Source organism: Pleurodeles waltl, chromosome 5 (genome assembly GCF_031143425.1).
Source record: "Pleurodeles waltl isolate 20211129_DDA chromosome 5, aPleWal1.hap1.20221129, whole genome shotgun sequence".
Lineage (NCBI taxonomy): Eukaryota > Metazoa > Chordata > Amphibia > Caudata > Salamandridae > Pleurodeles > Pleurodeles waltl.
This window is the reverse complement of record NC_090444.1, coordinates 157,829,463-157,856,542: the sequence shown is the minus strand read 5'-3', so window position 1 is coordinate 157,856,542 and position 27,080 is coordinate 157,829,463. Positions and strand designations below refer to the sequence as shown.

Here is a 27,080-nt window from a genome sequence, read left to right as displayed (position 1 = left end):
TAACCAATCTACCCCTTATAGCACCCAAACAACGGGGAAGGCAAAGGACAAACTACTGTTCCGTTTCTAGTTGGAGGTGTAAAAAAAAAAAAAAAGCACCTTACTAGCTGACTGAAAAACTGAGAGTGGGTGGGTAAGAGCAAACGTGGGAGACTTATATACCCTCTTTTACTTTGTGATATTATTGGTAACACAAATACAGCGAAATAGAGCATAACACTAGCACATGGGGCTTCTAAGGCTCGCGTGGGGCAGCGCTGTCGTGCATCCGGCATTCTTAATTTCCTGAAACTAAACACACCGTCACGTTTTGGGAGCCATTGCCTCTGGAGGGTGACTTCTGTCTGCCCCGTCTTTCGGATGCTTCGTGAGGGATGCTCGTCACTTGTCAATGTGTTGGCTTCCGGTATGCACAGTAGGTAGATGAACCTCAGGGTCCCATTTACTTTTTCACTCCATTACCTGCTCGTGGCAGCTAGTCGCTTTCAGCCACTGGAATCTCTCGGATTCCGTCATTTGCCCCTCTTCCTCCCATCTAATTGGTCCCTGCATCCCCTGCTTCGCTGCCTGGTGTGGCCGCAGGTCTGTGCTTACCTTTGCTGTCAGGCATCCGTGTCTCTCCGATTCATCACAGTGATGCAGTTTGGCGTGCTGCCTGCCCTCTCCTCTCTGCACTCTACAGTGCTGCTAATGTGCACCCCTGCTCCCAGTCCCAGGCCACACACCATATTTGCATCACTAAATGTCACCTCACCGCCCTCAGTTCGTCCATCATTCATCGTCCATTCACAATTCATGCGGCACGCAGAATGCATTCAGCATTCATCCATTGACTACTCGTCTACCTCCACCCAATCATTCTCAGTTGATACCGCATCCATTGCTAATCTTTCATTTAACACCCACCACCTGCCTATTCAGCATCCATTCCTGATGCACGGTCCATTCATTCGCTATACATGCTTGCATCCATATATTTTAATCGCCCTCCCTTCCCCTACCCCAGGGACCTTTTCTGGTGCCAGACACGGTATTTTAGATGACTGCTGAAGCCTTGCCTCCGGCTGGGCACAGTGTGGCAGAGGTGGTCCCCTGCCCTGGGCAAGCACTGCAGATGTGGCCTCCAGTGCCAGCCAGAAACGGCCAGGTGTTGCCTTGGGCACAGGGCACGACACTCCAGGTGAGAGCTTCAGCACCAGGCACGAAATGTCCAAAGGGCATCTGGAATTAAGGATAGGGCGCGCCAGAGGCGGCCTCCGAAGGTAGGAGAGGTAAGATACCTTCAGAGCGGGACACAGTACTCTTGATGTAACTTTCAGAGTAGGACACAGTGCGCCAGAGGTGGCCTCAAAATTGAGGCATTGAGGTTTAGACCCAGTATTCCAATATTGGCTAAATAGGGTTTTTCTAGACGTGTACCGCTTAAATGTTATGCACCTTCCTATTATTTATTATTAAATAATGTATTATTATTATTATTTATTACATTAAAGTATTTATGTATTCTGCACCAGCACAAAACCTCTCAAGCTGCCTTGTCACTCTGGTTGCGCTCGTCGGGGTCACCCCTTTGGTACCTGGACAAGGGAATCTTGCACTTCGGCGTCTGCTGCCCCCGCCCAGCAGTGTTTGGAAGTAAGATGTCCGAGCACCCCCTGTGTAAGAATGAAAGTTACACGCTTGCATGTACACACACGCACGTGTGCTCTGCTGCTTTTTGGCAGGACCCGTGCTTAGTCGTGGGGAAGCTTGGACTTCCAGGTACAGGGTTTACCTCGGTGGTGTATGGCAGTGAAACACGCCTTTCTCAGTGAAGTAGTTTTTTTTTTTTTGCCGGGCAGTGACCACGTTCACGCCGTGCTTAGAGGCATAGAAACCAGGCGCTGTAGTCAGTAGAAAAATCCGCCATGAGCATCAGTCTCAACGTTTGCCATATAATTAAAGCAGAGTAAATCTTAACGTCCACGGGGTGTAAAACGGTAAATGTTTTACCATCACTGCTCCAATAAATCACCCCCGCCTTTGCGCTTTGAAGCGCTGAATGTTTTAGCAGCCAGAAGCCCGGAATGTTCTTGCTCGTCCGCGGCGGCTCGTGTGACTAATACATGTGCGTTAGAGCCCAGAGAAAGGGGCAGAGTGAAATGATAGCCCCCGAGCAGGGAAATAGAGGAGTATTTTCCTTGTAACCGCTCCTCGAGAGTGAAGTGGCGCAGCGGGTAAATGCGGTTTTGCAGTGAAGAACTGCGCCCTGAAGGCAGGGGCCGACTTCACGCGGCGCCTAGAAGAGGCGCACTCCTCCCAGGGCAGAACGAACGGATTTCTCGGAGCTGCTTTCAGGGGTATAGCGTCGCCTCTTAGGCGGAATAACGAAGGCCTCGTTATAGCAGCTGCACGGTGTTGGTTACAGCGTCGGAATTCCTTTGGTAGGCCCGCATTTGTGTGCATGCTTTTTGAAGCACAACATTTAATGATGGCAGGTGTGACCTTTCACCTCTCCCAACTGGAGAACCGTATTGTCAGAAAGCCCTTCCCCAGACCTGTAAGCAGAACACGGCAATTATTTTCTGTTATGTCTCGGGGCGAAGTAAAGCTTATGTGGGGGCAGGGGGTGTGCACCTTGGCGTTTGATGCCTTTGCTAGGGCGGGGATCAGTATTTGCTTTTGTAGATTGACAGCCGTGAATAACAGTGCTATTAGGCCGTCAGGACATTTTGACATGGAAAGTTGAGTGATTTCTGGCGTCACCAGAGCTTAAAGATGGCCCTGCAGTACTGAGATAAAATTTAGCACAATTTGAATGCATCTTTTGTAACATAAAACGTCGTTTAGTGCAGGGCTGGACCCCAGATTACCAGTAAGATTGCACTGGTGTGTTTTGGTCTTTGTGCCACATTACTAAAAGAAGTGTCAGCAAAGCCTAATGTCGCTGTTTATAACGGGGCATAAATCGGTTGTCTTTCTGATTGCTTGTTTCCATCCCAAAAGTACATTTAAAAGAATACATTTGCAAGATGGCTACCATTGGTGTGCAAGTGCACGCGCGCTAACATTTAGGATTTGATTTTTTTTCCTGTGAGCTTTTGGCAAAAAGACATTCCAAGGCGTCTGCCCCTTCATGCATACTCATGCGGGGGAGCTATCCAAGAATGTTTTTTCTTAAAACTATTCCAATATATCCACCCATGCATGTGCGTGCTTACTGAAGCATCGGTGGTCATTTTGGAATTATTATTTTTACTTACAGTTGCAAGATGATCACCGTTCATTTAGGAATTGTAAATCGAATAATAAAGTTTGCACTAATTGTCACACAAATTAAAAGAAGCCTGGTAGCACTGTGCAGCTATCCGGCCTTTGCAAAATTAATTAGCAAAAATATTTTTCAAGAAACACATACATTTATAAAACAGGAGGAGAGTGAGGAGAACAGTGGTTAAGTGGTGCATGCGAGCAGCCCGGTAGCAGTGTTGCAGCTGCCAGGCTGTGATATAAACACTGTTAAAAAAAGATAATGAAACAATCAGTGATGCAGGGTGGGGTTAGCAGTGGGGGAGGGCATTGTAAGCAGGAAAATAACTAGAAAGCCAGGTTCTCCATGGAGAATTGAAAGAAAAATGACACAGAAGTACCCTCGTAGTAGCGGAGGTGAACAATACATCTAATCAAGTTGCTTGAGCAGATATGCTCCAGGAATGGGATAAAAAACAAAAATTGGGTGAATTGGTACCTCGCTTTTGTGATTGAACCCTATTGGACTTGAGGGGTCCCTGGAGAGTCCCTGGCACTGGGACTGTGTGGAAGGGACACTAGATGTGGAGCCTTCTTGGCTTGTGTCCATTCTTGAGTAACTTGGAGCATGTTCACAGGCAAGAGTATTTTCTCCTTTGCATGGATCATTGTGTAGTTCAAATAAGGGAAATCGGACTTACCACGGCGCCTTCGCTACCTGTCCAGACACAGATCTGGTGGCTCCACTGTTTAATATAATTTTACCTCTCATGCTTACCGTCCCACCCTGATAGATGTGGCTTGCCACCCAGACTAGCCACGCATTGTACAACTGTCTAGATAGACGAGTATGAGGCTAGCCTACAGTGTTATCGAAGTCAACCCTTCTGACCCCAAAATACACCCATATGTGTCACCTTGTTGGCCAATACCCAAAAAGTAAACAAAGATGGGTATCAAATCTAGTTAAAAAAAAATGTTTAGTGTGGAATAAGCTGAGCTGAAATGAGCCAGCAGCTCAAGGGGCGCAAATTATTGAAAAGAGGACAAAGTGTACTACAAGGGACACAAGAAAGAGTATCATAATGCTTTCTTGATAATCGAAAAAGGCCTGCTTTGCAAAATATTAGAGACAAGAGGCAGTGATGAGGACAAGAGACTGTAGCGGAGATGGGAGGCATAAATGGGTGTGTGAGGCTGTGACGCTAACCCACTTACAGGTTACCCCAGCCCACTGCGTGAATCTCAAATAGTTTACATCTAATGTTGTTTTGTGGAGACTGTGATAGGACAGGGAACTAGTACAGGAATGGTCCCATGTTGATGATGAAGGTCCTGTGCTCAGACAGTTTACAGACCAAACTCGGACCGTGCAAATGATTCCCATTTGTTGTTTGTAACTGCGTCATTTTGATATTTTGAAATTTTGCCTTGGGTCCACCTTGAGGACCAGTGTTGACACCTCCGTTTTCTTGAGGCTGTAGGAGCCTAGTAGATTTACTATAGGTGCCCAAATGTTTTTTGGAATTGGCCTTGTTGCCACCGCAGAACCTTCTGGCGATGTTCTCCAGAAGTTATTGCTTTGGCTTGAACATGCGAGGCCGAGGCTTACCCCGTACTTCATTTTTTTTCTACTGTGCTAGGCCTCAAGTAGCTAGACATCACCTACTCTAAAGTTAAAGTCACTGTGAATAATAAGTGATACCCCGTCCCCCGCAGTTCGGGCTTTAGGACAAGAACAACTAGGTCTTATAATTTGTTGAGTTGATTGAACCACCTGTTGATTGTGGCCCTGTGTTAAACTCATTAATACTAAATATTGGGAGGGGTGCTGGTGGATCCAGTCTGACAAAGTATATTTTCATTGTTAGCTGGTATCTGAAGATGACTGGGTTTAAGCATAGTTAAGGCACGAAGATTGTTAGAGGTTGTCATTGTCTGATAACCCTCCAGGGGTACCACGGTTCAGAAAAAGACCAAAATCATACTATTCCATAAATGTTGGCTGCTGCAAACCTTCACTGCCATGTCCCATTCGAAGCATTCCGTTTTTTAAATTTTGTACGTCAATATAAAATGTACCTGTGGGTTTAAGCAACACATGGACATTTCATTTCAACAAGGTCATCTTAGTAATGTCAGGTACAACAGCTTACCCACCCCTGCTGCTTCTGATGTGATGCATTGTATGCAAGCAGGTCACTGTTTAAACATCGTAATCAGCAAAAACATCAGTGGCTGTGACTAATCCATACCTTTCATTATATAGTATATTTGTACTTTAGCTAACTTTGAATTTTGTTTGTTTTTCAGGCCAGTAAAACCATGCAAGCTGCCAAAAAGGTAAGTGTGCCAGTCTCCTCAGAGGGTTTAACAAATGTCATAAAGTGGGAGCATATGGAAATCCTTCTCCCGGGTTATCACTTTAGGCTGAGATAAGTGCATTATGACTGCAATCTAGAAAATAAAAGCTTCAAGATTAAAACAGACTAGGAAGCACTCTGCTTTTCCCGAGACACCACTTAAGAAGAGTCTAAACAGCGCTCCAGATAAGATTTTGATGTGAGAGTAATTTAATTCTTAGTTATAAAACTTGTCTGTAAAACTTTGATTTTTATGATTAAACAAACAATTCTCTTTCCAGTCAAAGGTATTTAGATCCTCGTAAAATTTATAAAAATAAAAAATCCAAGTAGTTTTGTGGTAACCTTTGCTGAATAGCTACCAAAGCGCAAAGAGGTATTTTAAAGCTGCATTCCAGATCATGCAGCCACATAGTAAATTGTACTTCCTCAGCGATATGGCTACTCTGTTAGATTATTTGTATTACTTATCACACTTACTTTACAGGATCTGTGGTCCGCATAATAACTTTGATGTATCTAAACACATATCTTCTTTGTATAACATTTGGTTTAGGTTGAGCACAGCAGCGCGCAAGCACTGCTTTTCCGACGTGTTGATATGTATCTGGGCTTTTAACCACACCCACCACACGCCCTTCACTATCACTCATTCATGGGCGTGCGCTTCAAAAATCCTTTGTTTTCGTTGATAACTGCTTTATGTTTGTCCCTCCTTAGGGCGGTTTTGTTACCACCTTGGACGTCGACCTTGTTGCATGGATAATTGTACTTCTGCCGATAACTTTGACTGCACGCAAACTTCTTTTTCCTTTTATCTCTCTCTTTGCGCTCACAGCAGCGCTTTGAGTCAGCTCGCTTATGTCAACTGTTTTACTTTTTATTTTCAGTTTGTGTGGCAAGAAAAGTCCAGTTAGGAATTTACAACGCTAATAGCTTTAACACAAGCAAACACCAGACCCATTTTATTGCAAATGCTTTTTTATATATGTTTTCTAAAAAGGGATGGGGGCTCACCCATCCTCACCTATTCTATGGTGTGTGTGTGTGTATGTATGTATGTGTGTGTGTGTGTATATATACAGGGATGTGGAATTCCTATCGCCCGGGACATCTTGATTGGGGTCAAGGGCAACAAGTTTTTATGTTTACTTTGTCCTTGGGACAAGTAGGCCCAACCCCCTGCAGCACAAACCCTTTGGCTGCCTGTTTACAGAGAGAGAAACTCTCTGCAGTTGAGGTAATGTGTTTCCAAAACATAATGCTGTTCGAACTAGTATTTATGGTTCATTATTTGAAAGTCTTCATTATTAGGGTGAGCGCTGTAAATAAATGTTTTAAGGTCACACTTCACTACTGACGTTGGTTCCAGTACAAAAAAAAAAAAAAAAACGTGTATACACATGTTTGAAAAGTTTAGGCTATGAGGCTCAGTATAATGCTCCCAGAATGCTCTATGATTAGATGCAAATGAAGTGTCATTTAGTAAAATGTGTTAATGCATGTTAGTATTTCCCGAAAATATTTCTAATGGAAAATCAGTGTAACCATTTTCAACACGATTATGGGAAGCATGAAAATAAACAAACACTGACAAATCCAACTGATCTGACATATTTTTATAAGTCTTTTAGTTTCATCAATGCGTGTCTTGTTTTGACATGGCTTTTGTAACACTTTATTGTTGTGGGAGCTACCAGGCCCTCAACATTGTAACAAACACTGGCAAAACCCAGCCAAAAAGTTTTTGAACTCTAAAAGCACACGTTGCCACCAGCGGCATAACAAAGGCCCCGCAGCCGCCCTCCCGGGGCCCCTTCAGCACAGCACCTGCCCTGAGTGAGTCTGGAGAGGGGGCTCCTCCATGTTCTTTGCAAAAGGGGACCCTCCAGTTTCGTTACGTCACTGATTGCCACTGTAGTTCCTGCCACTGAACAAAACTACTTTGTGTGGCAATATGCTCCTTGTGGAAGAGCAGAATGCAATCACTCACAGTAAAGCCAGCCGAAAGAGAGAGAAATAGAAGTTTAATAAAAACAAAATGTCTTTGTTAACACCACACCTAATTAGGGACCAAGACCCACATGTAGGTAGATTTTTGCATGTCGCAAACAGCGACTTTCGCTGTTTGCGACGTGCAAACAGCACATTACGATGCACAAACCCAGTTTTGCGATTCGGTAACCTGGTTACCGAATCGCAAAACGGGTTTGCGACTCGCAATTAGGAAGGGGTGTTCCCTTCCTAATTGCGACTCGCAGTGCAATGTAGGATTGTTTTGTGACCACAAACGCGGGCGCAAACCAACCGCAGTTTGCACCCATTTCAAATGGATGCTAACACTTTCGCAAAAGGGAAGGGATCCCCATGGGATCCCTTCCCCATTGTGAATGTCACTGTAAACATTTGTTTAGAGCAGGCAGTGGCAATGTTTAATTTTTCGTTTTTGTTATGCATCTCGTTTTCCTTTAAGGAAAATGGGCTGCATTACAAAAAAAAAAAAAAAGCTGCTTTATTGAAAAGCAGTCACAGACATGGTGGTCTGCTGTCTCCAGCAGGCCACCGTCCCTGTGAGGGCCCCCATTCGCGAGGGGGTCGCAAATTGCGACCCACCTCATGATTATTCATGAGGTGGGCATTTGCGAAGCCCTTGCGAATAACAGATGGTGTCAGGGACACCATCCTACAATAGGGTTTGCGACTCGCAATTTGTAGGTTCCAAATCTGAACCTACCTACATGTGGCCCCAAATTCTTAAAGAAAGTCACAAAAGTGCACCCATTGTATATGTCGTACCCCTATAAAATATTTGTGAACTGTATTTTAGCATGGGTAAATACGATGTGTAGATTTGCTCATGTGAAAATCTATTGAGCATTAGCAAGTTCATTTTCCCTCCAGCCACTTTCTTCCCCGTCCTGGAAGAAGTTCTAATTCTGCCATTGTCAGGAGTAAATGTCCAACCTTTCTTATTATGGGAAAATATTAGAGAGAAGCTGGTAAAAATCTTTAAAACATGCAGGTTAGTAGGTTTGCAGACTCAAAGTCATTCCAGCCCTGGAACTATTGCTTACTGCTTCCTCCAGCCCCAGTATGCAGATCTGCAGAAAGGTGGCAAAATAAGGAAATTGCTACAGTAGGGATTGAAATTGCAAGTATTCAAGCCCTACTATGGTAGTAGCCCTGGCATAATCAGAGAGGCTATTATCAGAGCACTTACATAATGAGATTGCTGCCATAATTTGTCGCCACACTACATGGCACCAAAGGGACAAGTAGATCTTTTGACAGGACAAGTAGATTTGAGAAGCAACCTGTCCCCTGGACAAGTAGATATTTTAATAAATTCCACACCCCGATATATATATATATATATATGTATTCTTTTCAAGGAACTTATGTGGGTTTAAGAAATTTAAGTATAGCAAATCCTTATCTCCCTTTCAGTAGTTGTCGCTCAGTATTGTGGTAACAGTATTCTGTCATCAGTACTTGGGTTTCAATATTCCCCACTACAATCCATGTTAATACTGCTTTAGATCTAACATAAAATGCAGAAAGTAAAATGGATTAGCGAAGTGGCAGGAAAGCTCTTACTTTCTGAATTTTATTTTTTGTATTTGCACAGTATCTCTAATTTCACACCTTCTCTTCTGTTGGGGTTCACATGGGGAAATGTAGTTTCCAAAAAACGCAGCGGGAAGACCCCATAACAATTTAATAATGTCTATTTTTTCCAGTATAACCCTGCCTTAGAGTCCGTGGATTCTAAACCCATTTTTTTGTCTCACAAATCTTACATTTACACTCCGTTCATGCCTCCTTTGTAATATAGCATTATTTATTTGATCCTAGAATATTTTAAATATGCCCTACAAAGGATTCTAAAAAGCCTAATGTTGCATTAATTCTAGCTTACAGATATTAAAAAGGATAATCTCTATGTCATTATCTTATGCTCTCTTGCACTGAGTGACAGCATTTGATGTAATTACACTGCCTAAAAAGAAGTGCAGTTCAGTGCCAGGGCTGGTGGACCAACACTAAAGTCGACGAATGTGTTTTTATCTTTCTATTCTTCATCTTTTCTGAAGCACTCATACTGTTCTACCTTAACTCTGTGATGGTAATTGTTTTTTTTTGTATTCAAAATGTGTATTGAAAGCATGTAGCCACCAGGTTTAGCTGATGCCACGATTTGTGTTTTCCCTTTTTTATGGCATATGTTGACAATTAGAAAATATAAAAGTGTAACCATCACACAAGTTTGCGATAGCCTAACTCATTATCTTTGCATGCGTGTTTTCAACCTTTGCTTGAAAAAACACTTGTATTGCAGATATGTAATGTAGATCCTTCTGCTAGAGAGGTACACCCCTAAAGGGGGCCACTGAGGTGCATCCACTGGAAAAATGCACATCCCGTTCTTTTCATCATATTGCACATTCTTAAAACCATTTCTAATTGCATGAACTCAAATTGCCTTAAGTTAAACCAATTTAAAGCTGAAACTGCTAAGCCACCCTTCGTCACTTGATCTGTGGTCTCCAGAACTAGGTCATGGTACAGAACAAGTTTCTTTCACCCTGAGCTTGGCTTCCACATTGATAGAGTAGTGAAGTGCTCCTACTTTCCAATGACTGATTCTTATACAATTTTCCTCTATCTTGCCTTTCTTCACAGGGAGCATTTGTTATCTTAAGTCTGTTACCCAGGCTGATTTGTGAACCATATTTTCTCAAATGTACCAAATACTTTTATGTTCTATGGTCAGGCAGAACAGAAAACAGTAGCCCACTTTCTAATGAGTTTGCTAGGATGGCAAATGTACATTACACATAGAAAGAGCAGTGTGGAGTGCTGGGATATGAGAGAGGTAAATGTGGTCGAGAGCTCGTGTGGAGAAGCACTAGGGCGAGAAGGCACCGTGATGGGGATAACCACACAAAGGTGAGCACATTTTGGAGTGGTGTGCGGGAGAAAAGAAAAAAGTAGCACTTGAAATCTTAGCAAGGACACTGGTAATTAAACCATTTTTCAGGGTAACAGGAAACACAATAAGAGGAGAGAAAGCCCACACAAGCTAATTAATAAAAAGCAAGCAAGTGAGTGACAATAACGCCAATCAGTGCTAAGCATGTAGAAGAATCTAGACCCACTGTAAGCTCTTAATAGATCTTTTCGCAAACTGATAGTTAGCGCTGTCTGGTAGGCAAGACTTAAAAAGAGACCATAATGAAAGGATCTGACTAATTCAACACCTTCAAGAAGACCTGCAGGAAGGGTTAACTTCCAAGCAAGCACATCACATCAGACATTAGAGGGAGCCGGTCAGTTAACACAACCGCAGCAAAGTTGGCAGTACAATCTGGAAAAACAGCCTTTTTGTGTCAGGACCCGTGGAAGATGACTTCCACAGGGAGGGGCTACTCACTCAAATAAGTGACTGGAAGGCTTTTCAAAAGCGCCTTCAAACAACATCTTTGAGGGAGGAAAACAAGGAACACCCTGTCCTATACAAAACATCAGTAGGGGGAAGAATAATAAACTTTCTTCAGGAGTGGAGAAAGATCACATCAGATAAATGGATTATAAACGTAATTAAATTTTGAATATTGCCTAGAGCTGGTAAGAACAACGCCACCAAGAAAAGCGAAGGCAGGAGCTCTTTCAAAGGAGGAAACAGCCAGGCTACTCAAGGAGGTGGATGATTTACGGGAGAAAGATGCAGCCAGGCTACTCAAGGAGGTGGACAATTTACTGGAGAAAGATGCAATAGAGCAGGTTCCAAAGGTAGTCAATAAAGCAAGAGTAGATGGATCACTAAGACCTATTCTGGACCTGAGATTTATAAACAAATTAATAAAAACACAAAAATTCAAAATGACAACTTTACAAGATAGAGACAACTACAAATGGGAGATGGCATGGCAACAGTAGACTTAAAATACATTTTCTTGCACATCACAAAGAATGCAGAATACAAGAAACATCTCAGATTTGTGGTAAACAAAGAGCATTACATATTCAGAGTTCTAGCCTTTGGAATAAAATCAGCTCTAAGGGTATTCACAAAGTGCCTTGTGACGGTGAAAGCACACCTGCGAAGACCATGCATTCATGTTTATACTCGTCTAAATGACTGGCTAATAAGAGCAAATTCATGTACAAAATGGAAAGAACACATGCAGAAGGTGATGAAAACACTATTCACCTTGGGATTCTCAATAAATATGGAGAAATCATCGGCAGAACCAGAGCAGGAGAAAATGTTTCTGGGAGTAAGGATCAACTCTATCCAAGGAAACGTTTTCCAAGCGAGAAGAGAATCCATACCCTACTGATGGAAAATCAGTGCTACCAGAACGGGCAAGCTCTGATAGGGAGGGCGTTGGAGAAATTGCTGGGAATTATGGCTACTTGCGTTCCTTGGATTCCATATGCAGAACTTCACATGAGACCATCAAAGGAGTGGCTGCAATATCAGTGGTCACAGGCTACAGGGAGTTGGGAAGATCTAGTTGTTGTCGCACAGAAAGTGGAAGAAGATATAGCGTGGTAGAACAGAGCACATATTACTCGGTGGAAAACATTTTTGGGAGCAACTTCTACAGTGACCATCACAACAGGCACTTTGCATAAAGAATGGGAGGGCACACTTGGACAATCTGAGTATGAGGAGTGTGGAAGGATCAGGAAGCGGTTCAACGTATCTATATTTTGGAACTAAAAACAGTGTTCCTAGCTTTAAAAGCCTTTAAGAAAGAGATATGGGGAAAATCAATTTTCATTCAAACAGGCAATACAACCGCCATCTTCTATATCAACAAACAAGGGGGAACACAATCACTACCGCTATCCAAAAAAACAAGATATTTGGAGGTGGACAATCCAAAGGAAGATGGACCTACTTAGCAGTTCACCTGTCAAGGAAGAACAATCTTAAAGCGGACAGATTGAGCAGACCAGTTTCATGCTCTCACGAATAAGAAGTCATCCAGTCCCTTCTTCAAAGCATCTTTCAGGAATGGGGAACTACAGAAACAGATCTATTTTCAACACCTTGGAATGCAAAATGTCAATGCTTTGCCTCCAGATGATCGTACAACCAATCACTGGGGAATGCACTATTGATTAACTGGTTAGGGAGATTTGCATACGATTTTCCCCCATTACCTCTGATAAACAGGGTGATCAGAAAATGCAAGATCAGCGAAATGCTACTAATTCTAATTGCTCCACAGTGGACAAGACCGGTATGGTTCTCAGAGCTGATTGAACTGGCACAAGGGAGAATAAAACTTCCAAAGAAATAAGACCTGTTATCAATGGGGGAAGGATTCTACATCCAAAGCCAGAATCCTTTAACTTCAGCATGGCTCCTGAGGACTTAGAATTTGGGCGTTTAAAGCTGCCGGAAAAGACAATGGCTGTCCTGAAAGAAGAAAGGAAATCATTAACTAGAAAGTGATTTAGCTAGTGTTATAAATAAGGTATTCTAAGAAAGAATACAAAGGAACAGACAGTGCTGAAAAATATAATGCACCTTGTAGTTTGCAATCTAAATTATGCTTCTTTAAAGGTACATTTAGCTGCGATAGTGCCTTACGCAAGAGGACACATAGAGAGAAGTTTATTCATGACACCAGTAGTAAAAGGATTTTCAGAAGGGGCAAAAAGGATCGCTCCACCAAAAACGGTACCAGCCCCTGCTTGGAATTTAAATGTGGTCCTCACACAGTTAATGAGGAGTCCCTTTGAACCGCTACACAAGGCAGATCTACAAATGCTCTCTTTAAAGACGGCCTTTTTAGTGGCTATAAGTTCATTGTACTGGGTAAGTGAATTGCAGGCGCTCACCTTACAAGAACCATATTTTCAAATACACAAGGACAGACTTGTGTTAAGAACTGATCCTCAATTCTTACCTAAGGTAACTTCACGATTCCACATAAATCAGACTATACAAATACCACGTTTCTTTCAAACTTTAAAAGAATCATGTGTAAAGAGCATTGCACACACTAGATGCAAGACAGGCTATTGTGTTTTCTACTGAAAGAACAAAGCCCTTTGGAAAACCAAAACAACTCTTTATTTATTTCCTTTGCAAACAGATTCCTAGGAAGACCAGTAACCTAGAATTCAATTGCAAGATGGATAGCAAAAGATATTCAATTATGTCACAAGAATGCAGGGAAACCATTGCAATCAGTTCCAGGAGCTCACTCAGCAAGGAAGAAAGGAACAACTATTGTTTTGCTAGCAAATACACCGTTACAAGACATCTGTATGGCTGCAACTTGGTCATCAGTTCACACAGTCACTAAACATTACTGCATATATGTACAAATGAATAATGAAGCTCAAGTGGGACACAAAAATTTGCAACATCTGTTTAGTAATCAGTTTTCATCTTCAACCCATCCGTTCAAAGTCAGTGCACAGCAGGTGAATCCAGAAAAGATTCACACCGCAAAACAAAGTTTCTTACCAGTCGGCGTAGTTTTGCAGCTTGAAGAATTTTCTGGATTCACAAGTAACCCACCCACCTCCGCCAAGAAGATAATGAAGAGGAAGCTGGAGAGAGTGGGATGACATCACAAGGGACACCAAATGGAGGTATGTTGACCCCCCCCCCCCCCCAACATCCACAAACACAAAAATAAAGAAAGGACAACAAGTTTTGGAGGCATTTCCAGACCCACCCACTGGATGGTGGAATAATGCACAGCACGTGAATCCAGAAAATTCTTCAAGCTGCAAAACTCCACCGAAAAGAAAGAAACTTTATGCTTAGTCATTGGTAGCTAGACATGAGTTGTTTTTCAGATTTCCAGTTTTCATGTGGTACCAGGTTTAAATTGTTTATGTAGCAACACTTTTGTTACATATTTTGCATTCTAAGATTCGAACTAGATAGTTAAGTCCCATGTTCAGTTAATATAAATATTTTATGTATGCTTTGCACCACTATAGAGCAAGGTCAGACTGGGGCAAAGAAAGCAGGTCAGGCAACAAAAAGAAAATTAGCCAACACTGACAACAATTAGACCGGTTTTTTCTCACTGTTTTTGTGGCACATTTTGCACTTTTAAAATACTGGACCAGTATCTGCAAATTTATATCTAGGGCCTCTTTACCTTACTTACGGAGATGATATCAACATTACCTTCTAAAGGACCTCTAGTGTGAATTAATGGTGCAAGCATATTTAGGGCACTTTGCGGTGCACTCTCCCATCCCTTTAAGAGTGTGTGCTGACACACGAGAGGCGTGTGTGTATGTCCGTTCACTCTAACCTGCTTGCCTACATACGGAATTAGCTGGCTCTCCAACTCCAGCCACTCCTGCCCATCTGCTTCAGTTCTTGACAGTGGGCCTGCACTAACCCCTACTTAACCAGCCCACCTTGGCCTCTGTTGCAAGGTAGACCACTCCTAACATTGTGTGCCAAGCATCTATAGTTTGCTGATAATCAGCTTTGTAGGCGGGTTGTCAGTACCACGACCAGTGCAAAGATTTGCCTCTTTATTGTGATATTTTACCTCCTCTTCGACAAAGGAGTGCCCTAAGTTTCTTGTTAGGGTAGCGTGGCCTTCCCCTGCCAGTCGTGTCCTCTTTGGTCACCTATTTTTGCCTTGATGCAAGATCCGTCTCTGGAATTTCAATTAGACCAATGAAGTGGTTGTTTGCAGCCTCCGATATGTTTGTCCTGTTGGGAGATTTGTTCTGTAGAATTGAAATGCTGAAACTTCACACCAGGTCCACGCACCCTATTACCTTTGTTTTCACTTTTCTTTGGTTTTCGTGTTTTAAAGTGTAGACTCTCACCTCCTTCAGTTCATGGAAGTGCACATCATAAACCACATGCGCAGAGCATGCGGACAGTGGACCAGGGTGAAAAGCTGTGGGTTTCACAGGAGCACCCAGGGCAGTCTGAATTGGGAGTCTCATCTTTGAAGGGGGAAAGGCTGTCTGTAGCGATGAGGGCACCTGCTATGTTCACTGTGACAATTGATGCCCCACACAGACTCCCGACTGATTACATCTTGAGTGGGAAAGAGGTCGAACACGTTGAACCTGCGCAAGAGAACTTGCGGTCCCCAGCATGCTACCTCATCGCCCCATTCGTCATAAGAAATGTGCACAAGCAACATGAGCCCACAGTGATCCTACCGGTAGCATGTACTAAATGGCACAGACATTTTTAAACCATAAATACCTTACTTAGGCATGCCTCACCAAAGCTCTGCTGAGATCAACACACCGGCTCTTGTAATGCCCCAAACATCAACCACCCCACAGAAGCAGCCACCCTGCTTGGAAGTTCATTTGCAGTAAAGTATTTCTCTTTTCTCATGCTATATTTTTCCAAAGCTATTTAGTAAGTGCATTCATCAGCCTTTTCTTCTTAGGATAACAATCTCCAACGGCCCCTGCTTGAGATGTCCCTAACTTGACAGTATTCACGGTTCGGTAGAACGAATGTCAATGTGAACCCTGTGAGTGCAGGGATAGCATTTTATTTGGTGTAAGTCAGTAACGCAAACTGCGGGTTACTCGCTTTATTAAATGACTCCGTTTGTTTTCAGACAGTGGCTAACAAAAAATGCTAAATATGTATAGTGAAGCGTTTCAGAATCCTATTTTGGTGTTTTCGTGACATGACTCTGATAAGTGTCTTTTCTTCTCATTGTAGTTACTCTGCCCTGATAGCTGATTGGCCGGTGGTAGTTTTGGGCATGTGCACCTTGTTAATAGTGGTCTGTGCACTGGCTGGAATTTTAGTGCCCGATCTTCCAGACTTCTCTGATCCATTGCTGGTGAGTTCACATTGTTGTTACTTTCAAATGCATTTCACAATTTCCTAGTTTGTGCCGTACAAACGCAAAAAATCTTGTGACAACATTATAAAAGCTTTCCTGATAAAAATATTTGTAGAAGATGGCGATGGAGCACGGGAAATGCATTATTAACAGAAATGTGTGCTTCCTCAGTGCTTGTATGACATGAGTTCGCAGGTGGCCTCCCTTTGATAGAACCGGCCACACCACACTAGTCATGACCCAGAGAATAAAGTTGTAGAACTACTGCCACACAGTTAAAGCAAAAAAATACATTACTGAATGATTAATGCTGAGCACTATCATCCCTGTACCCATTAACAGAATATTTATGTCTATAGCAACAATATACTTCTACTTGCAAATTTGTACATAAGGCACAAACAGGAGGCTTAGTTTTACAGTTGATCAAGGCTATTACTAATTCAATCTGCAGCAAGCTGTTCAGCAAAAGGCTTCGTGTTAGATGTCAGACCACCTCCACAAGCAAGCCTCCGTGTCTGCCCATACTTTGACCCATTGAGTTTCACGGGTAATATCCGGATCTTTTTAGGCACCATCAAGGCGAAACAAGTGCAATAATGAACATGAAGTAAGACAGGAGAGGGGATAGTGCTTTTTTATTTATTTTATTTTTTAAGAGGAGTAGCATACAAGAGGATCATACCTCATCAGTATATCAGTTTTTCCTGACAGTGGGGGGAGGTAGCTTATTTTTGTGCATGAAATCATGACCTATTTAAAGGTCATTGTGCCCTCTGCACAAAATGAGGTTTGCAGTCAAGAAAAAGGAGTCAAAATTAATTCCCAACCCACAAAAGACTTTTCTCTGAGTGGCTTTAGGTATAGCTTGCCTTACTTTCTAAACAAACGTATCCTTTAAAAGATGGCATAGTCTAGAATACTGATGAGAGTAGATAACGTTGCCTTCATGATGTTAGTCTGTCTGTAGGCTCTTCCTCATTCTCAATTTGCGGCAGTTCCTGGCAGGACCTGAAGGAGTTCCTATAACTGTTTGAAATTTGGAGATCAAGTGCCAGTACGACGTACCCATAATGTCTTTGTCCGTACATGTATGAGTCCACTCGCCACTTCGCTTCTGTTTGACAAAGGAGCCAATTAGTGTCCTTGTGTTATACTAATGACAGAGGGTTCAGCAGGCGGTGTTCATAATAGGAAAGATCCTATACAGCCTTAAAAACGATAGTCCCCATAATACCATTGTTGGTGTAGGTGCACTGTGTGTGTGTGTGTGTGTGTGTGTGTGTGTGTATATGTATACATATATGTATACACACACACATACACTTATTACTGTTAAAATTTAAGACAAGTTTGTTCTGCTCTTACATCCTGATTCATTTCTTATCACCTGTGGCACGTTCTGAACCTCCTGGCCAAGTTTTGCAAAGCTACAGGAGGAAGACTCTAGAGCATAGTAACAGCACAATGAGTGTGAGGTAGCCCAGATTGCTGCCAGACATGCACTTCCACCTTACCCATACTATAGCATGCCACTGCACAGCAGGTGCTGCATGCCTTTATTCATCTGGAAGTGGTGCCTTCTTCTGCTCGACCAGCAACATTGCTCCCAAGGGTAAAAAAAAAGGCTGATCTGGAGAACATAAGTCCTATTGTTCGGTCAAAATAAAAGTACACAGTATGTTTCATGTCCAAGAAGGATCTTGGCCAAGGAGGCATGGGAGGACTGGAAAAGAAGGTTAGCAGAATAGTTCTTCATTTAGGTAGAACTCTGACAAAACTTTCATAACGAAGGAAGAGTGAGACAGAAGAAAATATACAGCCCTTGTGCAGTTTTGTGGATTACTGCAAGGTCGATAGAGCTTGAAGCAAACCTTTGCACCTGACCTATGTTATGTACATTAAAAAGGCACTAGACAATCGGCAGTTTCTGGCTGCAGGATGAGTTTGCCTTGAAAGCTCTGTCTATCAACCTGGGAGAAACAGAATAAGGTGCCAGATGTGTCTGAATAACACACCAGAGGGATATAATTGCATTAGGCCCATTTCTTAATGGCTTGGTGGCCCTGGAGAAGAATGTATCTATCCTACTCAGGTGGGCTACCGTGGCTGCGAGATGTTTGCACTATTGTTTCTGCCAGTTACATCCTCAACTGAACATGTAGGTGGGATGATCCTCATAAGTTCCCAGTGACAGAACCTCAATCGTTAGAGACAGACGGTTTGGAAGATCTTTTTCCTGCACGTCTGTAGACTCTTCATCTCACTGTCCATGATGAAAGATGTTACTTCACCAGTCTGGGAATCGGCTGTGACCAAAATTGATTGATCTAGTGATTTTTGGACACAAAGGCTAGACCAGTTCAGATTAAGGTTTGTTCCCATTTTCTGGGGCCTACTTGATGCTTTAATGTTCGGTCAAGTTTTGCTTAGGGGCAATGGGCACCATTGCATCCACCCAGGCTTAAGTACCTTCCTTCTGTCAGGATGGTGCCCGTCACAGTGGACAGTATCTCAAACACCTTGGCCATTATGGGTGCAGGGACTCTTGGTTACCAGTACATGTTTCTCAGTGGTTGTCTATCTCTCCCAAACGGGACCTCTTCTGGACCTCCACTGTTCGGAGCAGCAGTTGCGGCTGGGACCAAGATTGCTCTTGTATCTTGGATGAAGTCTGCTGAGTGAGGGAGTCGATTGCTGTGGGCACTCTGGAAGCCGAGCTGCTATGGAGCCCACAGTAGCAACACCAAGGTTATGAGAAGAGAATCTGCTAGAGTCTCTAGCGTTCAACTTTTGCACTCCGAGCACCCAGGAAGGAGTCAAAGGAAAGACTGGAGGACAACTTGAGGCACATCCTGCAGCTGAAATGGGTGCATACTCTTCTGCAGCTGCTACTTGTATAAGTGGTCGGATGAATGTGAACTGTGCACCATGGAGTCCACAAACACTGAAAGAAGGAATGCTGGTATGGTATGCATCCCAGTGAGGCAGGTAGCTAAAGCTGAGTTACCTCCTAAGAGCATAAGTGCTGTTCCAGAGGAATCAGTGCAAAGTTCTCTTTCTCAAGGAAATGGATCAGCACAGTAGGTAGTGGCTGTATTGCCCCTGGTTTTCTCCTGATCCCCCCAGGAGGACTGGAGTGGAACATCTGGTGGCTAGCTGTAATGAGGCTGACACCTCAGAGTGTTTCTTTCCTTTTACGCATCCTGTTCCCCGAAATGAAATCTTTAAATGTATCTAACACAGCATGGCACACTGTGCCTGCGTTCTTGGTTTCCTGATTGGTGCTATCCTCGACAGCTTCCATCCTTGAGAAATCAGGCCTAGCTGTATGGGCAGAGCAGGTTTCTGGAGGATAGTTTATTCTAGATGGCTACTTCAATGGAGACCACCCACAGAATGGACGGGCTCAACTCCACATTACAAGTCACCGGAGACTTCAGACCAGGGTCAGTGCCCAGGACCAGAAACGGCCGCCTGCACTGTTCCCAGGAGACAGGAGACACTTCAGTGCACCGTAACCTGGATCTTCTACACCCAGATAAGGAAACGGGTTTCTCAGACGCTTGCAGGAGGCCTTGATCTTGAAGGATCCACTGCTCCTGGTCGCTTCGTGTCCTTCACCAAGATTGTGATGGTGAGGTCTAACTTGAAGGAAAAAAATGGCCATCCATGCGTGTGCATGTATAGGCAGATGTTTTTCTAGTGAAGTTTTCGAAAAGTATTCACAGATAGCCCACCTTGTGTTCACACGTGTGTGCATGCATGCGCACACACTTGATGTCATCTGTGAATGGGTTGGAAATCTACTTACAAATATCAAGTCTACAAGCAGCATCTGTATGGGATGCAGTGTTCTCCAGGTACTTGCTAAGTAAAAACAAAAAAGAAAAGAGCGGGAGAGAAATAAAATGAGAGAATGTTTTTTGTAAAAGCGTGTAAGGGCCCAGAAGTCCTGACACTGAAGGGGGCTACTCTCTGTAGGGGATGACATTGTGCTTCAGCAGGATGCTCCCACTCACACAGAATGGGGGTGGGCCGACGCAACGCCCCATGCTGCTCGGGGACTTCAATACAATGTGGGCGACAGTGCAGAGACCAATGGATAAAGAGGGCTGGCTGAAAACCCCTATAAATAAGTATTTTAGTGAAATCAAGGTCGTTGCTAATGCCAGACCTGAAAGCCATGAAAAAAGTGCCATAATTTACTATGTGAACAAGAAAATGGAAGGTTAGAAAGGCTAGGTACATTGCTTATGGATCCTCTGATATGTAGCTGCTGAATTCTAATACAGGCATTTATAGATTGTATTACATATACAATCTTATTATTCTTTACGAAAGAAACAGCCATCACTTTCATCGAGAGAACAGTGATTCGCTGTTGCCTCTGTGGCAAATACTCCTTTGTACGAAACTGGTAGAGATGCAGCTCAGAGCTCTGGTCAGACTTTCACAACAAATTGTTTTATTGGTGTTAATACAAGAAAAGATTTACAGGTGAGCAAGTAGTGGTTACATTGTGCTGAGAACTACTTCATCCTCTGGCCTGCCTCCGCCTTAGGATACTACTTGATGTTATGTGCCAACCACTAGATAGCAGAAATATGCTCAGCATGTGGACCTGTGCAGTCTCAGACTGAAGAATGCTGTAACTTATAAAGTAATTTCTTGCAACAGTCACGATAAAGGCCGGCAAAACGGTTTCAAATGTAATCTGCTACCCCACCCCTGTGTACTAACTTCCTAAATCAGGGGAATTAGTAAGCCACTGAACTCCAGGCACTTCGATTCAGAACCACACCATTTTAAACAAGTTTTATCAATAGAAAAGAGGTACTTCATTTGTTGATCTGGATGTGATCTAGATTTCCATTTCAACTACAATTTGTCTCCCCCGGTGTTCTTTCCTTGGCGTCGGCACTTTCAGGACAATTCATGGGGTTCGTGAATCTTCATAGTAATCCTCTGACTTTCTTTGTTTTGTTCATACCTAGAGGAGATGATAACTTTTGACATATGTCCATTATAAACCAGCCATGCTCTTCATCTCTGGATTGTATCCTGAATTTTCCATAATTTCGACATTCAGCCGTACTTCAGTGCAAGGAGGGATGTATATCTATGGTGCTCACGACCACTCGACTGGAGAAGAAATGCAGCTTCAGTAACTTTCTACAACCTGTTCTCATTTGTGCAGACTTACTCCTTCATTTTACGAGCACAAACAGGTTTAGAGCCATTCCCCAACTTGGCTAGCAGACCTTCAGTCTGGTTACTGATACCGAACTTGAAATATCACAGCCTTCGAGGTGTTCACCTTGTCGTGTCATGATAATAATGTTAACTTGTTTTTTGTAGGAATTCTTACTCTCATTTTGGTGCTTGTCAGAACTGTAACTAACAGTTATTACTTTTGCTCAGTTCGATGCTACTCATTTTACTGACTTGACCTTGCTGGGATTAAAACTCGTGTGGCTGAACTCACTCAGCCATCTGCTGTTACTGGCAACGAGCCCGGCACTGAAAGCTCAGACATGAAAGTAGGGAACGGTTACTCACCTAGGTAATCACTCTGGTACTCTTAACAAAAGACTTCCTGCTTTTACCAGTGCTACTCCTCTTGTCCTGCTTTACTTATGATTGGCAGATTATTTTAATAGGCTCAATAAAATTTGCACGGAAAGCATAAGCCTCAGAGGAAATAGTGTCAGGGACATACTGTGGGGAATGTGTGCATCCCATGGCTGTACCAACTCCTAGCGTAGAAATTCCACGAACTTGTGGCAAAAAAAGATTTTCTGTAGTGACCGTCCTAGCTGTGAGTGGCTGCTCAAATTTTGGCGCACTGTATATGGTCCCTGCACCTCCAACATGCGAGAAGTATTAAAACAGACATTATGAATCTCACTTGCTGTACTTATTACTAGGACTAAATCGCTGTTGAATCTGAAATGCAATACGTGACTTTTATTTATATTTGTTTTGTAGGGTTTTGAACCAAGGGGGACAGCGATAGGCCAGAGATTGGTCACGTGGAACAATATGGTGAAAAACACTGGGTACCAGGCAACATTAGCAAACTATCCCTTCAAGTATGCTGATGAACAAGCAAAGAGGTAGGAAGTATTAACCATTGCAAGTTATTTATTTGAATTTATGTTTTTGGGTACCTTGCAAAGGTTTGCATAAGAATTGTGACAGCTAGCCACCAGATGTTCCACTCCAGTCCTCCCCGGGGGGAGGGGATAATATGCTTAAGTCGACATGACACTTCCCTCAGGGTGTTAGTATTTTGGCTCCTGCTTTTTCACGAGTCATCAGATTGGGGTGGTAACATTTTCATAAGTCCCACAATCATGTTGTATGTCCTGTATTTCTTGCACAGTCACTCACTTTGTCTGTTCTTGTCACAGTCCTGGGTGAGGGTGAGTCCTCAGCCCACACTGTACTTTTTAGATTTATTCTCTTTGTGAGTCTGGGCTTAGTATTGTCTTTCCATTAGTGGCCTTGGGCTCCTTCCCATTTGTGTTAATAAATCCTCACACTCCTATCTCCGACCACAGTCTTCCATGATCCTACTTACCATTGTATGCTTTGGCCAGCTATTATAGCGAGGCCCTTTCTGACAGCTCTACCTTCTGAGCTGTAGTAATAGGTAATCCTTGCAAAAGTGAGATGTCCTCTTGCTGTTGTCTCTGTTCTTTCCTCGCTGATCTTCGACTGATAGGTTTGCAGGGCGTTCAAGAGATTGAGGGTTTTAACGTGGTACCCATTGCTTCTTGCCTGTGGGTTATCTTCCCCGATACATGTCAGCTGCTCTGGCACCCCTTTGAGGGTCAAGGCTTCTGGTGTGTATTTTCCATTGGTTCATGTTTTTTGACTAAGAGTGAATTGGTATGTCGCCCTAGGTTCATGGGAATTGCTGGTGTGGTATTTGTGTGTTCCTTATTGCCTTTGCACTGTGCAACTTTAGAGCACAGACTTCTTTTTTTCCAGTCACAGCACTGAAGGAGATGAGAGTTGATGCGATGTTGTGTTTTTTTTTTTACTTTTTCGGTTATTACTTCTGTGTCTTCTAATGTGCTAGTACAATAGCAAAAATGTCTTTCTTTTTTAGCCGCAATGCTTGGCATGTTTCTCCTGTGCAAGTTGGGGCACCCTTGGCTGCTAATTTGGGGTTGCTCCCTTCCTGTGTACCTTGGGACACCTTGCTGACAGGTGTCCTGTTTCAAATACAGTGTATGCTATTGAGATGTCTCAGTGTCACTGCTTTGCAGGTTTTGAGTACAGTTGCTAGTATTGGTGACCCTCTGCAGAGACCAGTAGACCCGTCCGTTGGTTGCTGGATACTCCGGGTTGTTCCATCTCCTACACTCTGCAGGCATGCATAATGAGGCAGTATGTTACAACAGTTTGTTGCCCCTCTTTGGCATTAGCAGCTACCTTCTGTGCCTCACAGCTTCTGATAGATATTTCAAACCATAGATTCCTCATCTTTTGAATATTCCCCAGGCATCAAACTGGATCTAGAAAATCTTCAACAATACCACTATGAGTAAGTTGTAGTGTGCTGCTGTGTGCCGACAACATTCCGCTCTTGAAGTGACGTGTAGAGCCGCATGTAAGCCCCATTCATGAGCCAACTTGCTCTTTCTTTCTATGACCACTAGACTTGGATCCAGAGCTATACCTTGTCTCTTTAATAGACTGCTTTCTCAAATTGACTTTCAATACGGGTGTGCAAGGTCTTTTCCTTAAAACCACAGGGTTCAAATCTTCAGGGTTTGTTGGAAGCAAATGTCTGTGATATATACCCACCAGGTTTGTCTTTTGTACTTGAGGTTGGACCACGACTCCAAGACCTGTGGTGAGTGCACCTTGATGAATCAAAAGGCCACTCGCGGCTGCGAGGCAAAGCTGTATGTCACCAAGGTTGATGTGAAAGTCACCTTCCCACTACAGCTCTTTGGTGCAATCGAAGTCCTCAAGTAAGTCAAAAAGGAAGCATAAGAAGTCCAGATGGGTCTCAGGCCCTTCTGGCTACTCTCAAACTCCTGAGAAGGCATGAGGGCATAAACATGCCTCTAGCCGATTCTGATTCTATTCCCGGGGCAACCCAAGTTTCTGGGTCCCCCTTGGAGACACCACATTGAGTCCACAAGTGCCGTGAAGCACTGCTGCATCTTTGTGGCATGCTGCCAGCTCCCTCTGGTGTGCTTCTAGGCCCCAAGGAACAGTGAGGACCTCCAACTAGAACTTTGCCTGCGAGTCCCCCCTTGAGCCCGCTGGAACGGCTGGACCCGTTACAGGCATCAGCTTCAGTACTGACATTGATCTTGACACTCCAACCCTTGCAAAACCTCAGAGCATTGATGCTGGATATTGAAACAAAACTGATAGTGCTGTCTTACTCCAAGCTTACTCCGCTTGGACTGAGTAGCTCCCTGATTATACTGCAGCCTTCCGGCAACCAGTCGGACATATACTTTACCCTTACCTCTAGGAAAGGCCTACAGTCTTTTTGGCACAGACTCTGATGACCATTATGATGGAGATGAACTTGCTCAAGCATATAGTGAGGGCACTTGGTATGAAAAGCTGCAAGATGCTAGTGGACTGTATACTTTTCCGGACACTGGTCTGGCCCTCCACCTGGGAAGGCTACTAAAGAAAGCGCAAGAGAACACCTTGTTTACAGTAGTGACCTGAAGGATGGCTGAGGTTCTTGACCTCTTGTTGCTTACTATGAAGGTGAAAAACAATGCTCTTATGAAGTTCTCCGCAGTGGTCAAATTATTACTGAGCCTCTTCTGCTTTTCAATGAGACCCTCTCTGGCGCGCTTCTTGGGACTTGGGCAAACCATGTTCTGGATAAGTGGTAAATAGGCAAACAGTAATGTTCCAGTGCCGTGCCCCGGGTAACCTGACATTTCTAAAGCAACATCAAAAACTAGAAAGCCTGGGGGTGCAAGCGTCTATAAGCAGGGTAAACCCCAACACTTTACCTACCACCCACCGGTTAGAAACCCCAAGCGGATTGAAACCTTTACCAAACATATGTTCTCCTCCACTAGCCTGGCATTATGGTCTTTCAATGCCAGCTTCCTATTGGGCTGTGATTGTCATGCCCTTTCAGATTCCATTGCTCAGGTACTACTTCCAGTACTGGAGGACTTGAGTCCCACCATTACACAAGAAATTCAGGATGGCTGTGATACAGCAAAATCCACGGTTCGCTGTGGTTTGGGCTACTGATTGCCTGGGTGGGGCAGCTGGCACCAATGTGGCACTTAAGACATGCCTGAATGAAGTCTGCAGAATTCTTCAGGGATGTCCAATCATCCCTACGGGACATGCCTTTTGATGGCTCTAGTCTCCTAGGTCAGAAGGTAGACCCAGGCCTCAAGCTCTTTAAAGGGATCACAGTAAGCTTCTTGGGCCTTCCGGCTTGAACGCATAAGCTTCGGAAGCAGGTTGGCCTCTTCTGTGGTTATGGTAGGGGATTTCAGCATCACTACAGCAAACCATATTGTTTTTTCGTGGCCAAAGCTGTCGTTCCTAGAGACAACGTGGACAGTGAGCAACTTAATCCCCTTCTCCAACCCACTGCAAAACCTCCCTAGTGTGCTCTTTTAGGTGCACGCCAATCCTGTTAAAGGCAAGATTTGAAATTTTCTCCCGGGGTGGCAAGCCATCACTTCAGACAAGTGGGTCCTGCAATTTGTCCAGCAGGCCTACACCCTGACATTTGTTTGTATTTTAACTGTGACGCATCTTCCACCATCCTCACAGCAGCTGACGGAAAACAATCTGCCACCTTCCAGCAGGAAGTGCAGGCCCTTTTGGCCAAAGCGGCCATAGAGAAAGTTCTAGCCTTGAAAGTAGGAACTAGATGTTACTTCCCCTACTTTCTTATGCTGATGGCAGAGGCCTTAATTAAGATCTTAACCCTCTCAGCACCTCTCTGCAGAAGGACAAATTCAAAATGCTCACTCTAGCCTAGGTCCTCCCTGCCCACAACCCTGGAGACTGGAATACAGTGTTGGACCAGCAAAACGATTATTTCCATATCGCTTTCTGCAGTTCTTGGTGGGGCAGGAGCATTTTCGGTTTGCTGTGTTCCCCTGTGGCCTCACCCACCTCCCCTTGAGTGTTCATGAAAGAAATGGCTGTGGTTGGGGTGAACCTTCGGAGGTAGGAGGTTTCAGTATTCCCCTACCTTGCCGACTGGCTGCTGAAGACTGGCTCACCCCAGCCAGTTGTCACCCACCTCCAGACTGTCGAAACTCTTGTCTTTGGGGGTTCACTATCCGCTTGCCTAAAATCACACCTTACTGCTTCACAAATGTTCCTTTCATCTGAGTTATTCTGTGTACAGTGCAGTTTCATGCCTTGCCCCCAGAGAGGAGAGTCTAGGACATTCAGGTTATGATCCCGAGGTTTCATCCTCGTTTTGAATCTCAGTGAGGATGACTCTGAAGCTGCAGGAAATGCCTCCTGCAGGTCAAGCATCCCTGGCTACTTATGCAGGCTTTGTAGTGGGACCTGAAGCCCCAGTGGTTACAGCATCCGGGGAATCTCTGTGACCACACACAGATTTTGGACTAGACCACAAACAACATGCAGTGGTCAGTGGCAGACTCTTCTCCTTCCCTGA

The 27,080-nt window shown here is 43.8% G+C and overlaps 1 protein-coding gene across 5 annotated transcripts in view; it reads left to right on the top strand.

The window, feature by feature from the left end:
* The window catches only part of DISP1 (dispatched RND transporter family member 1), a 499,375-nt gene that overhangs the window by 432,498 nt on the left and 39,797 nt on the right, over nucleotides 1-27,080 (top strand). For all 5 annotated transcript variants that reach the window (XM_069233843.1, XM_069233844.1, XM_069233842.1 and 2 more), the window contains 3 exons: nucleotides 5,542-5,571; nucleotides 16,294-16,417; nucleotides 22,412-22,539. In XM_069233843.1, the coding sequence (XP_069089944.1) occupies nucleotides 5,542-5,571; nucleotides 16,294-16,417; nucleotides 22,412-22,539 (282 nt within the window). The remainder of the gene's footprint in view (nucleotides 1-5,541; nucleotides 5,572-16,293; nucleotides 16,418-22,411; nucleotides 22,540-27,080) is intronic.